Source organism: Bombus huntii, chromosome 8 (genome assembly GCF_024542735.1).
Source record: "Bombus huntii isolate Logan2020A chromosome 8, iyBomHunt1.1, whole genome shotgun sequence".
Classification (NCBI taxonomy): Eukaryota; Metazoa; Arthropoda; class Insecta; order Hymenoptera; family Apidae; genus Bombus; species Bombus huntii.
The window spans coordinates 3,988,145-4,003,883 of NC_066245.1; the positions used below are offsets into that span (position 1 = coordinate 3,988,145).

At 40.8% G+C, this 15,739-nt stretch overlaps 2 protein-coding genes across 6 annotated transcripts in view; one reads left to right on the forward strand and one right to left on the reverse strand.

The window, feature by feature from the left end:
- Positions 1-12,083, forward strand: part of LOC126868190 (uncharacterized) — a 92,061-nt gene extending 79,978 nt beyond the window's left edge. For 4 of the 5 annotated variants that reach the window (XM_050623411.1, XM_050623409.1, XM_050623408.1 and 1 more), the window contains 3 exons: positions 9,094-9,154; positions 9,471-10,807; positions 10,884-12,083. In XM_050623411.1, the coding sequence (XP_050479368.1) occupies positions 9,094-9,154; positions 9,471-10,807; positions 10,884-11,309 (1,824 nt within the window). In that variant the 3' untranslated portion in view covers positions 11,310-12,083. Of the gene's footprint in view, positions 1-5,864; positions 6,343-7,317; positions 7,459-7,537; positions 7,679-9,093; positions 9,155-9,470; positions 10,808-10,883 lie in introns of those variants that run through there. The other variant, XM_050623412.1, reaches the window with a different exon arrangement.
- A 950-nt stretch (positions 12,084-13,033) lies between these two features.
- On the reverse strand, positions 13,034-15,578 carry LOC126868200 (glucosidase 2 subunit beta). Its single transcript, XM_050623444.1, has 2 exons — positions 14,630-15,578; positions 13,034-14,547 (listed from the first exon to the last, which is right to left on the reverse strand). The coding sequence occupies exons 1-2, from the start codon at positions 15,576-15,578 to the stop codon at positions 13,868-13,870; spliced, it is 1,629 nt and encodes a 542-aa protein (XP_050479401.1). The 3' UTR covers positions 13,034-13,867.
- Between the last annotated feature and the right edge of the window lie 161 nt (positions 15,579-15,739).

Below are 15,739 nucleotides of genomic sequence, written 5' to 3' on the forward strand. Positions count from 1 at the left end.
GAACGCAAGAGGTTCCGCAGTGAAATCATCGAACGTCCACGCTCCTGATTCGTCGCGGTATGATGCATTTTCACGCGAGCCGTGGATCATTTTCGTGCTCCTTCCTCGACTAGTCTACTCTCTTTCCGCGTATTTTTTTTTTCTCTCTCTCCCTCGCCTCGCCCCTCTCTGCATCGCGCGACAATGGCACGGAAACGCGAGCACGTCGCTCGTAGCGTGGCGTGCCAGATTTCCAACATCCTGCCAACCTGCTTCAACATTCCCGATCGAACGGTCGGCCTTTGAATTTCAAAGTTTGAACGTACAACACGATTCTAATCTCGTATGGGCGTGCGTTTTCACTGTGAAATATGAAGACGTTGATTTGTAAAGGAAATTCCTGCGAAACGTTGAATCACCTGATAGAAAGCGAAATTGGTCGACCAGGGTTCGTTAATGAGACGTACGGTTGCAGAATCATCGCGCCGATACGATACGAGTTTCAGTGTCGAGAATCTACGGTTTCTTCAGTTTCTTCGATTTGCCTTACTTTCCATTTCCGTGAAAGCCGCGCTCGTTTTCCGCGGCATCGGACGGAGCCGATTACCTTCCAGCTCGAATCTTCGCGGATCAACGAGCGCATACGGATAAAAGAAAATTTCGTTAGGTGCAGTTTCTTATTAAAAGACGTCCACCGCCGGTTATACGCGTCAAGCTACTAATTTCTTATATTTGGAGTAACGCGATAAATTACATTTTCTATCTTCTACAGGCAAGCAGTTTTATGATTCAATACGATGTCGATTGATCGTGCGTCGTGAAAATTGTCTCGTTATTCGGTTTTCAAATTAAACGTGCTTATTCGCATACTCTTGCAGACAGTTTTAAAATATCCTCGTTATATCAAAATATCGCTTGTCTTAAAATAGATTTCGTCGACTGATCAGCCATTTTCTAAACACGTGGATATATCGTATCGAACTTCTCCTGTTTAGTCACGAAGTAACGTCAAAATCAAAAAACCAGCAAAAATACATTTGTCGCGATTTGCTCCCGTAATCTTCATTTATCGTAAAAGTCATTAATTTCTATCATCTGAAAAAATGCAATTCTCCTATAATCTCGTCCTCCCGTAAAAGATGATACCTTTCGTGATAAATTGTTTCCGCATGTACATCGAACCTAAACTCGATAAAGATCGATTTGAAATTTCCACTGGCAAAGGAGTCGAGGCACTTGAAAAAAAGCGAAAGATTTCGGTTAATCGCGAGGTGTTTGCTCGCGTGAGCAAAAGTAACGGTGCGCTCACGAGCGATAAAGCAAATTGAGAATGATGACACAATAAGATACGCGACTGGCCAACTGGCATGGAAGAAGGCAGCTCGTGGACCACTGAGATCGATCCTGGATCGGATCTTGGTAACGACGAGAAGATGTGGAGCGTCGATACATCCGACAACCGATCTAATCTCAGACTGCTGCAGCCCTGTTATCGTACTTTTATCGTTAGTTTCGCGTCAACGTCCAGCCAACGCGCAACGCTTGCCTCGTGCTAGTAATCTTTGATCGAGAAACGCGAGAAATTGCCCAAGAATAACAAGCAGCAACGTTTCACGTCTGTGACGGTTAATTTTCATCGGAATATATAGTGGCGGTTCAACTACTGAATCGTCCAGTGATAATAAATAATTGTGGATGTCAGTTTGGTCGATAATCTCCGTAGCAACGAATAGTAACGACAACGCTCGGGTAGTTCGATTCATCGTCTTCGTTCCCCTAACTAACTACGAAATCGTAGGCTTTCCCTTGATATTACGTCTTGTCACGTAACGTACATGTAGGGTATGCGACGTTTCTTTGAAAATAAACGAAGACCACAGGTGAAAGACACGATGAGTCATATTTTTCATGTTTTACGGAAGAGCAAGTTTTTACTTTCGATATACATCGTCGACCAATTTCTCGTCAAAACTGTCTTTCCATTCGATTCTGGCATTATGGGAGTACGTGTTTTCGTAGTTTCTCTGAATATTTACAAAGTATCGATCTCTCTATCGTGAGAAATGGACAAATATTGAATAAAGATATTTCGAGGAGCATAGTTTCATTATTCGATCTAACAAAACGTAGAAAAGATATTTAGCGAATTTCTATTATCGAAATTGTTCGGTCTTGCAAACTTATCTTATTCAGCGACTTGTCGGACAAACGAGAAACTACTGTACCTTTCTACAAATATATCGTAGCAGGTGGAAAGCGAATCGGGCGAAAACGTCGAATTTTCTACAACCACAACCAGTCTATTCGAATAGCTGCAACACCTTCGATCGGCCGTTATTGCAAAATCACCGGTGTTTCAGTGCTCGGTCACACCTCTACCACCTGCACGATCTGTCCGCTTACATTCCAACCGGATACGCGCGATGTTGGTGCGCCGCGGCGCCGCCGGGTCCGGCGGAAATTACGGAACGTAATAATTTTCCACGAGAGAAGAGAAAGTGACGTCGGGGCACCGTGGCGAAAGAAAACTCGAACGACGTTGCGCAACCGTTTAATAAACGCACCGGTTCGCGACCTGCTCGAACTACCGATTTCCGCTCGAGCTAATAACAATCCGATTCTGCTTACTCGAACGGAAAATCACCGAGGAATTTAGTAGGATCAGAGTCCTACGGAAATGTGTGTCGCGGTTAGTAGGATGATCGGTGAATCAGCTGATAGAACGATCGCCGATAATCGTTTGGCGCGTTACCTTTTTCTCTCCGCTCGATCAATCAACCAGACATTTTTTGGTGGATACTCGGCCCGTGAATCGACAAGTTACGAATTGTAGACTTTGATTTTACAATTTTGAATTTTACATCAAACAGGATAATCGATTAGCTTGTGATTTGTGCGAGGGATAACTCGTATTATTTAGACGTATCATGATTAAAAAGAATGAAGTTGTAGAAAGCATGGTCCTTCTAAAGACTATTCACAACTCGTACGAAAACGATGGGATGGAAAATTATGAGAACTGTGTTCGGTGTTCGTCGCAAAGTGATATACTTTTATAAAGCAAATCTAGATTTTTATAACTGGCTTTTATATATTATTTATGGTGTGGTATAAACGGAAACACGGTGCAGTGCATAAGGATGCGTTATAATCTTGCAATTCTTTACGAATCTTCTTCCCGTCTTTCCCAGTCTTTTACGAACACGCAACGCATTATCTGCAAGGATTTCCTGTGGTGTCAGTTGGTGGAATAAAATCAGGGATGTGTCGTCCAGTAAGCTTTATCGTAGCTGGGATACGAGGATTCCTAGTATCGCGTAAATTCAACCGATAAAGTAGGTCGTGTTAACACGGATACGGTTGTTAAGGGGCAAATCGATGAATACCAGAGTCTTTACGAATCGATGTGATATTTTGTAAGAAACGAACGATATCAGTTTCATAATAGTTTCATAATGAATTTAACTTAATTACTAGTGGTGTGCGTGTAACTCTGATGTAAAAATTGCCTGCGATTAGTTGGTTAGATAGTGATTCCGTAGTTTTCATTTCGAGGCCCATTCTGCAAGGCTGACCTAACTAAATGACGCAATCTTCGGAAAAAAACTGTTCTTTCAAGTTTTTATACGTTCTCGCATGGTTATTGGGTTAAATTATTTGATCGAAGAGCGGCGGATGTGAGCTCGGCAAAATCCAGGCCAAAGATGTGCCCACGTCGGGCGCCCACGATGTTTACCCAACACCTTTTCTCGATGAAGAGGCGCGAACGTTGCTGTTGCCGCGAACTCTCTTGCATGAGATTGCGTATTCGATCTATCCATACGCGAAAAGCACGGCGAAGCAGCAAAATTCAAGTTCCATTCGAACGCGTCGATCGTCGTTTTTAGATATATTGGGTTGGCAACTAAGTGATTGCGGATTTTGTCATTAGGTGGTATTGACAAAATCCGCAATCACTTAGTTGCCAACCCAATAGTAGAACCTTTGTCCGTAACTTGTTTATAGTAACAAGTTGATCTTCAGCCTCAGATCTACGAACTCATAATCGAGCCTCTGTTATATCAGGCGAGATTGAGTATAACTTCAATTACACAAGCGCGTTATCTTATATTGACTATGTACGTTACATATAACTAATATACACTAGTTAACAACAGTTCTATTAATTTAATGAATTTGTGCCATCGGTATATGAAGATCAGCGAAACGTATAAATAAATGAGAAACTAATAATAAGAAGCTATCTATCTAACGAAACTAACGATATTCATTACGTTCTTGTAGAATCAATAAATAATCAGAGCGACAGTAGACAGGCTCAGGAAAGTACTCGAACACTTTCGTACACATCTTTTATGAATATATGTATTATATGCGCTACGAAACATTTTGTAATTTCATCGGCGCTGTAACGATGCTCGTTTGAAACGAATTGAAATTAAACGAATGAGAAAGTCTATAGTTACAAGATATTTAATACGAGAAATCGTATGTAACACTTGATTATCTATTATGGTAATAAGTCTCGAATTCAGTGAGACTATCTTCAACACTTGTTACGAGTTTAAAATGGCTATTCATACGGCTGTTCGTATTAACTTTCTTCTAAACGTACGTTTACGGTACGTTTACGGTATCTCGTAACCTCTGTCTCATTGCCAATGAAACCATAAAATGTTTCCCATATAATCGAACAGTTAAAACAGGCGTGGAACGCTCACGCGACAAAACTCACTTTTCTACGTCGGATCTTAACGTTCGTCGAGTATAATCGACCACAATAATGAGACGGTGGTTATCTATTGTTTGCACGAAACAACGCAGGCAACAACTCAGAAAATGCGATATGACGTACCGTACCTACTACGCATTGTGCGTCCGTGACTTTTCCCCAAGCCGATTATCTACCTGACGCACGAATCGAAACGCGGCAAGTAATTTCGTGGTGATTCTGTCGAGAGGGATCGTATAGAAGGTCGCGTGAGAAACGGTCCCCCAGAACCCGAGAGTGGTCGGAGGAAAAGGAGGACGAGCTTGGAGGCGGTCGTGAAATCCTGAGAAAAGCGATACGCTAACCGCGAAAACTAGGTAGGCCGAGGAGTTCGTTAACGCAATTAGGAACAAGCGCGATTGTTCTGGCCTGGAGAACGTGTTCTCAAGCTTCGATGGTCGAGGGGGGAATGATCGGCGTTTAGCGGTCGAAATTGTTCTAGAGGAAGACCCCATCGCATTGATAAATCGTTTGGAAAGTTTGCCTTCTTCGCGAAAGTTTTTTTTTTTTTATAATAGGATATCGTAAAAGAAGATTGGGAAGCTTTTCGAAGAGAAAATCTATAAGTCTATGATAAACACGTTTATCTACGATAAACATATTTTCTAATCAGATACATAGTTGAATTATAACAAAATTCTCATTTATTTTATAAATGTCAGAAGATCGATTCAAAGTATACGTTTACGATTGTACGTATTAGGATACGATCAATATCAAAAAATCATTGACGTTTACAGATGAAGTATCGAGGAAACGATTAATCAAACAGAATTTTGTATCCGTGCAAGGTTGCCATCCGATATATACAAAGCCAAAATTTAAATCGTAATAATTATATCTCCTGCGATATTTTCTTCCGTTACAGTCTAAGTTATACCGAACAAATTTAAGACGAATCAAATAAGAAACACGATCTCCTCGGAATTTGAATATCGACGTCAATTGCGAATACTTTCGTCCTTCGCTGTACGTACCATTCTGCTACGAAACTCCTGGATTTTCTCTTCGACAGAATCTCGATTTCCGTAATTCTCAGCATCCCAGGAACGTGGCTCGAAAAATCGTAGGACCCTCGTCTGAATTCCCAATGAAATTCCAGAAACTTCGCTATCGATAACTCGAGCACTCGGCTGTCCTATGACGTTGTTCTCGCGGCAATTCCGAGATCGTCGTAGCAGCGGGAGTTGGGCCGATCCTGGTCGTCTGAGGTCGCGCTAGGATCGACAAGTATTCGAGGATCGGGCAAACCAATCGCTGGAATCATGGTGGTGTCTCACCGCGAGGGCAGCATCTCGTCGAACATACGGGCGATAATCGAGCAGCTGAATCTGAATCCGGTAGAGACGAGACGGCTTATCGACCGGACGAAACAGGATGGCGCGCGATGCAAGGGTTACCAGGGAGTGCAACCGACGGCGAAGATCAGCATCGGCGTGTACGGGTGCAAGGAGAAGGTCGAGTACGAGATACCCGCCCCGATTAGGCGCGTGTGCAGGTTGGAAGATCGACCGAGACCGAAACAGGAAACCGGCCAGCGAAAGATCCTCTGCTCGATTAACAATGAGGCTGCCGAGAACGATGCGGTCGAGGTAATCGATCAGGAAAAACTAGCCTCGGTTCGAACGTGTCCTTTCGTTGTTTTCTACCACTGTGTTAGCGGATTCGTGGAACGAAACCTTTACGAAGCTCCATCTTTTTATTTCGACGATACCAATGTTAGTTCGGCGTCATCTCTAATTGCTAATTCCCGATTATTGCAATACTGTCTTTGATCTCGTTGATCTACAAAATAATACAATATAACAAGTGGATTGCGGATGTTTATGTAACTTCGTATTTTTATGAACATGGCTTGAAGCATATAACGTAAACGGGTATAATATTTAGCTACCAAGTACTTTGGATATCTTACATAGATATCGTGTATTTTGTTGCTTCTTGCATTTTTAAATTTCGCATAAATATCTGCAGTCTGACAACCAGTAACGTTGCGAATTCGTTGATTCTTTCGGAATTTTTGTTTCCAAATTTTTCTTGTGTCTATGTCGCGTGATTCTGTTGTGCACGGTGGCGAGTATATAAATAGAGAAAGTTTTCATACCAAATTTAACTTAATTTAGTTATTATACTTATTATTCGGCATAAAAACTCGCAAGCAGTACTATACTTATGATGCTTCGAGGTACAAGGAATATGTCTTTCCCGTCAAATTTTATTCCGTTTATTAGACAAGTGAATAATTTTCACGCGAACAATTGACGAGCTTCGCGAAACTCCACGAATCGACAAATCGCTCACACGATACATGCTAACTCCCTCGTAATGACTAGACTGCCAATGTCTAATTACAGACGTGAAAGCAAAGATTTGTTTCATTCGCTAAACGCTATAACGAATACTAATGCGAGATACAATATGTCCCACGTTTACGCTATTCTTTGCGTGTTTTATATGTTTCTGCATATAATACATGCGCTCTATCTAATTTTACAACTCCGAATCGCCCGCGAATGCATACACATCGTTAGTTTAGTAATAACGCGTTACGTAAATTTGGCTGCAAGGACAAGATCGAGGACAAGGAGTTCGGGTCGATAAGATCGGCGTGCAAAATCGAGGATCGGCCAAGACCAAAGCCAGAGAGCAGACGTACAATCCCTCAGGCGATGAAAGAGCAATCCGTTCGAGCTGAAGATACGATCGAGGTAATCGATCAGATCCCGTGATTTTCACGTTACTAGAGACACGTTGTATATTATTCGATATGTTGCTCGAACGATGTAGGATAAAGCGGAGGATGAGTCGACAGGATCTGTTAGATCTTCGTGCAGGATCGAGGATCGACCACGCTCGAAGCCGGAAACGAGACAGAGGATCCCGCCGATAATCAAAGACGCGAGTCCACGAATCGAGGAGACGATCGAGGTAATCGATCGGCCGTTAATTACGTCGATCTTCGGTTCGGCCAGATCCGATAAAAAAAAAAAAAAAAAAGAAAGAAAGAAAAATCCAATCAAACCTTTTCTCACAATGACGTGGCTAAGATTAGTTTAAGATTAATCTGTTAACCAGGCCATCTTTCGATCAGAAATCTGTACAATCATGGAAGTAGAAGTTGACGAGGACAGATCAATTTTAATTGGATTGATATACGACGTAATTTGTTTTTAATCAAAAGATACGGAATACTTAAGGAGGTATTTTAGATTGAGAATATCGTAGACCGCCTGGTGGTCTGTATAGAACATCACCTTTCAGACTTTAAGATTTTTCCTTTTTTCAAAGTAACTGTAAAACTTTTTAGTACCATTCGTTTATTTATGTTTTAAAATTAGTCGCCACGTTTTTCGAAGTAAATAAAATTGAAATTGATCGAGTTATAAGGTATTTAACGCGGTCCGTTAAAAGAAATGTATAATCTACTGGCTGACATTCTACTTATCTACATCGACAAAACTAAAGACATTCTTAATTGGCACGAACGTCATTACCACGTGAAACGAGATGAAAGAAAAGTATCACAAACGATATGAAAAATATTAACGATCTTTCTGTTTATCGAGAGAACAAGCAACTTTGACATATAATAATTCACGTAAAATAATATTACGAATATTGCGAAATTCTTTTGCAAGCGTAGTTGTTGCTTGTATCTATACTTCCGGACAATACAGAAGTAGAAAAGCAAATTTCATTTATAATGTTCTACGCTAGAATACCCTTTTGAATGAAGAAATTATCATATCCAAGAGGCAATTGATTCAAGTAACAAATTACTTATTGTCCGGCTAATAGGTTGAAGTGTGTCAGCGGTAGAGTTAGACCGGCGACGAACAAAGAAAAGAGAAATTCGAGTTTCGTTTTACGAAACGAGCGTAGATTCTCTGATCGACTTGTATACCAGCTGTTTGCCGCGCAATTACGCTCTCGACAACGACGTGCCGCAAAACGAGGGGGGAACGGTAGCACGAACGAAAGGTTTTCCTGGTGAAGAAGTGTCTTTCGAGACGGCACCTGCAACCGGTTTCGAACGATCACGGTTAACTGGCCGCACTTGCTCGTCCCGATAGTGGTTAATACCGTTATACCCGGCGTTTTGCGAGCCCGCCTGCCGATGCACTCGGCTCAAAGGCCACTAACAGTGTCACGAATAATTCGTCTAGCCCGTCGTCGGTCTATTTTTATTAATTTTCTATTATTTTACGAATTTTTTAAATTCTCTGTAATCGGTCGTTGGCGTCGTATAATATTAATTCCGTATTTGTTTTTTGATACAGAGTTTAACGACGATTAATTGAGTAAACGGTGTATTGAATTTATCTCTGAATTTTGTTTTCTAGGGCTCAAAATCGCCAAAGGACACGATCGATCATATTATACCTGTGGCCAAAGAAGATTTACGTAAGTGTCTAACTTAACGTTCTTATTCTTATTACGTAATTTCACAGATTGTCGGATTTTAACATAAATTTATATTTCTATGAACGCGAAGAGCAGTGAACTTAAATAGTATTATAACGCGTCTACCTAGGATTTTCAAGAGGATCGTGGTTGATCTTCAAGATTCAAATATTTCTTCGAAAGTTATCGAACTATTTCGTACTGTAATAAATAACGCGCAAAAATCCGCAGTCTGTTCGTAAAACGCGATTCGAACGACTAGGTAGATAAAGTCAAATTTATTTTATTTTAACAAAACTTTCCATTTGTCTACCAGCGCAACTGGAAAGCGCCAGTTTGAACCATACAGCGGCACATCACCGAATTGCGGTTCGACCCAAAAACCGGAGGCCTCCGAGGCGTACTGGCTCTCAAGCTGCCAACACATCCACGTCGACGATCACGACCATAGCGGAGGATTCGTTGGACAGCTTGGACCAGCAAACGGTCAGCGTGAACAGCAATGCGTCTTCACCGACTGAACCGAAGAACGTGTCTATCACGAGGAAATCTTCGAGTAGATTGTCGCGTACGTCGGACATTTTCGAGCAACTGGAAGCTAAACTTCCTAGAAAGCCACCTAGCGTGGCCTCTTTATCCCCGGATAGCCTGGACGCCGTGACTGCCTCGAGAGCGAGCGTCGAGGTGAACGACGACTTGGAGAAGCAGCCAGAAGTTCGATCGATCGTCAGGAAAGCGTCGAATCGAACACCAAAGAATACAGAGATGTTCGAAGAGCTGGAATCGAAGCTACCTCGAAGGAGATCCTCCAACAGATTGTCGAAATCGCCTGACAGTTTAGAAGTGGCTCCCAGTTGGTTCTCCAAATCTACGGAAGGCTTCGACAAATTAATGGAGTACGAACAAGCGAAACCCGTGACTCGAAGACTGCTAAACCCAATCTCGAAGTCGATCGATCGCGTATCCAAGTCTTCCGACAGCCTAGAAGCGATAGAGGCGTTAGCCAGCGACGAATCCATCGAACGTAGGAGGAGCAGCTTCGAGTTGCGCGCTCGCAGATCCTCCAAGAACATATCAAAGTCGTCGGAGAATTTCGAGGTTTTGGAGCAAACGCAGATTGGAACGGAGACTGTTCAAGAACTGCAGAAGAGGAGTAGCATTTCGGATATCAATCTGTCTCGGGGAAGAAGGTTATCAAAGAGTACGTCCAAGTCGTCGGAAGATTTCGAGAGGATCGAGATAAGCGAGTCGAAAGACGAGGGGGAAAATATCGGAGATAGTTTCGGGAAATGCTGCAGGAGATCCTCGAAACGTATGTCGTCCGAAAGCTCTGACAATTTGGAGTCGGATGACAGATTGGAAAACAGGAGAATCAGAAGAACACCAAAAAGAATACCGAGCACCAGTTACGTGGACATCGTCCCAACGGACGATGGAGAGGAAGAGAAAAGACCGATCACGGTTAGGAAACCAGCCAGGCTTCAGAAATCGTCTGAAAGCTCGGAGCTTGGCAGTACGGATACGTTGGATTCTGAGAGGAGGAATAAGTCGTCGGAGAGTACCGAAACTTTGGACAGTTTGGAGAGAGATTTGGATCAGGATAGAAAACACGAAGATCTCGCGGACGCTGTTGCGGATAGACGCGACAAAAATGTAAGTTTTTGAGAAAGTCGATTTTTGCTGGTATTAATTATTGATTGAGTAAAAAAAGAAATGTTTCTATTTTCAGGATCCTTGGACCAATAAACCTCTAATGACGTCGCATTCGGAACAAATTTCAATGGCGGACGGCACGGAGGACTCCAAATCCTTGATCTCACCGGACAAATTCTACTGGCGCCAATCATCGGAATCGAAGGAGAACATCGACATTCATCAATTATTAGCCATCACGATAGTTACCAGAATGGCCGACAACGGCAATAACCAACGAAGCTCTGTGATTTATCCTAAGAAGAAGCAACAGATCACCACGTCACAGCCTACCTCGCCAGTCGCTAAACAAGAAGATAACAAGATGATCTTCGACAATCTCCTCGTTAGTAAGAACGACGAAGATTTGCAAAACATGTTAAACGGCAATATATCCGAAGTATCCACGGACACGAAGAGTTTCAAGGAGAAACTAATCATGTTCGAGAAACTCGGCAAATGAACACTACACACATCTACACACGTAATTAATTAACAGGCACGCGTTTGATTGATTTCGCCTGTTTAATGGGAAAAAAGGATACATAAGAAGAGAAACTGGTCGAGACTATGCAAAGCCTTTTTTTCCTATGTAAACTTTTTTATATCTGGATTTCATTTGTAGACTGAATAAGCTGAAGGAAACGAAATACGAACGAAGATGTTCGACTGGTTAAGACTATAAGATGGACAATAATGTAAATTATTTACTTCAAATTTTTATAATGTTTTTCATGAGGCGTATCTTCGTTTCTCACTCGCAAACACCAAAAAAAAAAAAGAAACAAAGGAAAGTGGAAAGGTAATCAATATGTAAAAAGATTTTAAGTTGGTCCGTGGCGAGAAAGTTGTAAGGTCAACGTGTTTAAACATAATTACTGGCCGTAATTACTTGTAAATCGCGTGTTATTTAACTTGTTCCGTTGCAATCGTATTTTCTTCCTCCTTTTTTTCTACATGAAACAAAAATCGCATACATGATAAGATTACCGGTCATAGCCGAATGCAGTATTAGGTGGTGCGCGATACCGCGAATCAATATACTCGCGTGTCGTGCTTACAAATTCTTCTCGTGTTAGGAGCTTAGTGTTTCTTGTTGTACAGTAGCTTAGAGTCGCTAATAAATGTCGTGTTTCGTTCCACTGTGTAAATACAAAAAGGAAAAACCCCATTGCAAAATTAGGCACGAATAAAAGGTATACGAATAAAGAGAATATATAAAAGATAATATAGAAAATATAATAGTCAACATGATTTAAGGAGTGTTTAGTTCAATGGCCAAGACGAGTCATTAAGCGAACACAGGGTATGTTGTTAAACGAAAACATAGTTCAATTATATTTAGAGATGTTGTGGTAAAATCTTTGGGAAATGCTGCCTTTCCATATCAATCTAGTAGTTTCTACGTGTCGACGTCAAACCACGCGAAATTGACAGAGATTATATTCTGTACTATTAGATATCTGATCTACTCTTTCCAGATTTTGAAGAAACGATAATGCTTTAAGTTGTTTTCTTTTTGTATGAGTAATACGATAAACGAAATGTATCTTTTGATTTTAAATTGAAGATTGTACGTCTGAGAATTATAAATTCCACGTTGAGATCAAAATAATCTGTGTACGTTCAAAGGGAAACAGTGGATCATCGTGGGGTGAAGAAAAGACGTTAGAGCGTATCGTCTTCATCACGTAATACCGCGTGACAAGACAAGATACTTCTTTCCAGTCTTTTAAGTGCCTTAACGAAGTACCAAGGAATCGACTGGTTGCGGACATTGTTGGATAAATCGCGCAGAAACGTTTATCACTTTCCTCCCTATTGACCACCTCCCCTTTTAGTTTTCTAGTTAACTGTAAAAGTCTCAAACTCCAAAAGATACGCGTAGATTGTTAGGTTAATGAGACATAAATAGAGAATTGAATTAACCATCACTATAACGTATAAGAACTGGCATAATTGAAAGAAGAATATAAATAAATAAATATATATATATAAATAAATACGCGTATATATAAATATAAATATATGTATATATACAATTATTATATAAATATATAATATATATATATATTTATATTTGTATACATATTATAGTATATATAAATACACATAAATATATACAGGCATATAATACAGAAAGAGTAAAAGTCGCCCATTTTAATGTAAATAAAGCTGCCATCGTAATTACAGTTCGACAACAAAATTCTTTTCCTCTTTATTGAACCCGCATTCCGATGCGTCGATCACGTACGCATCTTTAGAAAATTACAAAATATCTCGATACATTAAATACAGTTTTCTACGTTACACGTAGCAATTTGGGAAAATTTTTTTTCTCGAAATTTTCTTACAGAGTGTATATATGTGCATGAGTGGTTGCTTCAGTTCATTTACTTCGGGCGAGAGTCTTGTAGACCTTGACGAAAATAGGTAGTCGCTCAACTGCGTGATGACCCAATGACGAGTGAAACAGCTTAGGTCGTTTTATTCGAACCAGTTCATAAAAATTCGTCTCGTACAAAAGGAGGAATGTATAACAGTAACACAATATTGGCAATTACCGTGTAACAACGACTTCTTATTCACTTATCACGAATATTAAAATGTCTCTCTACCTTTTAAGCAAACTGAGCTCGTTGATAACTCACGACCGCGTTATCGGCTACGAATTCTGTTTGTTTATGTATACAAGTACAACGACAAAGAGTTTCTAATGCAAGGACGAATAACCGATCACGATTTCGATACTCGATAAAATTACCATTATTTATCGTGCAAGTTTTGACTAGGGTCTCTTACTATAGCTTATCAGTTTCCTTTATCTTCAATAGTAAAAAACTTTGTGCAAATTTGCGAATGTTGTAATAACTTTTTATTTAACGCGTTAAACGTTCAAGAAACAAACTTGAAAATAGGTGAATCGCGCGGTCGTTATTCACCCTTGCCATTTTTATGTACCTTACGTTTCAAAGTCATACAATCGCGTATTAAATCCTGCACGTTTATGCGATATGAAATTTATAATTCGTCATGTGTATTAGCGGATTCCAGATTCGCATTGCATACAACTGGCGTGGAAAATTCCATAGCGTACTCGCACCGGCTAGGTTCAGTCACTGAAACTAGTTTATTTTCTTTACCACAGCTGAGATTGACAATGGTAGAACGCGCAGGTCCGTTCCAACAACTGAGGCCAGAGTCGTATTTCATCTTCGAATACCTTTGACCTTCCGGTCCGCTCCAATCGTTCCAGTGACCTAAGTTAATGTCGCTACCGCCAGATTTCGATCTCTGCGTCGCTCTCGAAAACATGCACAAGGTGTAAACATATTCCAAATTGGTATAATCGAAACATTCGCCGTCTAGAGGTATGAATTCATTGTCAACGCCGAAGTCACGATCTAATTTTTCTTCAAACTCTCTGATTTCCGTTAACAGTTCATTCACGGATTTTTCCGCTTTTTCGAAATTCTCACGTGCAGCTGTTGCTTCATCTATGAGAGTTTGCGTTTCTTCGTCGTACTGCACTTGAGATTCCTCAGGTTTCAGCTGTTCTTTGCCTGCAACTTCATCTGCCTCTGTGCCATCAACTTCAACTTTTTCTTGCTCAGATATTTCACCCGCTGGCTCGTGAATCTCTCCTTCTTCATCTTCTTCGTCTTCTCCCTCCTCTTTCTGACTTGCTGGTTTAAACATCCCTGAAATAAGATATTAATACAATGCATAGTTCAAAATAGAAGTAAAAGAAATGTATCACCAACAGACAATCTCTTTATTAACCTTGTTCTAACATTAGGAAGACCTTTGCATTTGGCCATACTGAATCAATAAAATCTTGAAGATTGACTTCCTTCTGATTATTTAAGAAATACATTGCCTCTTCTTCGGTTACAACTCCATTCCTGTCTTTGTCAAACGTCACCCTAGTTTGAAGCTCTGCAATTGTTACAGTACCACTATTATCGGAGTCTAGTAGTTTAAAATAATCCTCTGCATCTGACTCGTGTAATTCTTCATCCTCTTCTCCCTCTTGTGCTACAGATTGTTCTGATTCAGCTGGCTTGTACTTTTCTAAAGCAGCTCTTTCGCGTTCCTCCGCTTGAGTCTTCAATAATTCCTTCTCCTTCTTTACAAGTTCTGCTTCTTCGTATTCTGAACGTAATTTAACTAAGCGTGCTTGATAATCTGTCTTTAATTGTTTGCCTTTAGCAATCATTTCCATCCTTATCTTGTTACCTTCCCTTATCAACTCTTCTGCCTTTTGTTGCTCCAACCTGGCTTCCTTCCCAAGTTCATTACAATTATTTAAGCATTCCTTGCCTGAGCTATATTCGTCACTGGCATCGCAACAGTCGCAAACACCGTCGTTTACCCAGGTGGATGGTATATAGCGAGGTTTATGACCCGAATTTTCGCAGTAAAATGAGCCGTTTGTGCAGGCAGGCGTACCGGGCTCATCACTGCCATCCGCGCAATCACAATAATTATCATTTACATGTGAAAATGGTATTATTAGGCTTCCATCAAGGCACTGGAAGTCACGATCCGATGGATAAAGCGAACTTTTCGCGTTAGGTATCCCACGAATTTGCAACACCTTAGAACCGGCTACGTGGCCCAATAGAATCAACAGATTAACTGATAGAAAAAACATCAGGTGTATGCCGCAATTATTCATCGTGATAATATTCCTTTCGATTCTCTGTCCACTGTATGAAAATATTATCATCCACGGTAAACTGACAAACTTTTCCAGCAAAATCGACCAACTTTTTGAGGTTTAAAACGGACACGAGTACATAACACACACACTCGTGCACGCCTACTACATCGGCATGGTCGCGTCTCGCAACTTACGTTTAAGCAAGGTAGACGAACTACAATGTCGAA

Bases quoted from the DNA above. Each gene is read 5' to 3' on its own strand.
- LOC126868200 (XM_050623444.1), bottom strand. From the start codon at position 15,578: ATGATAATATTTTCATACAGTGGACAGAGAATCGAAAGGAATATTATC. The intron at 14,548-14,629 runs GTTAATAAAGAG...ATCTTATTTCAG, and splicing joins CTTCCTAATGTTAGAACAAG to GGATGTTTAAACCAGCAAGT.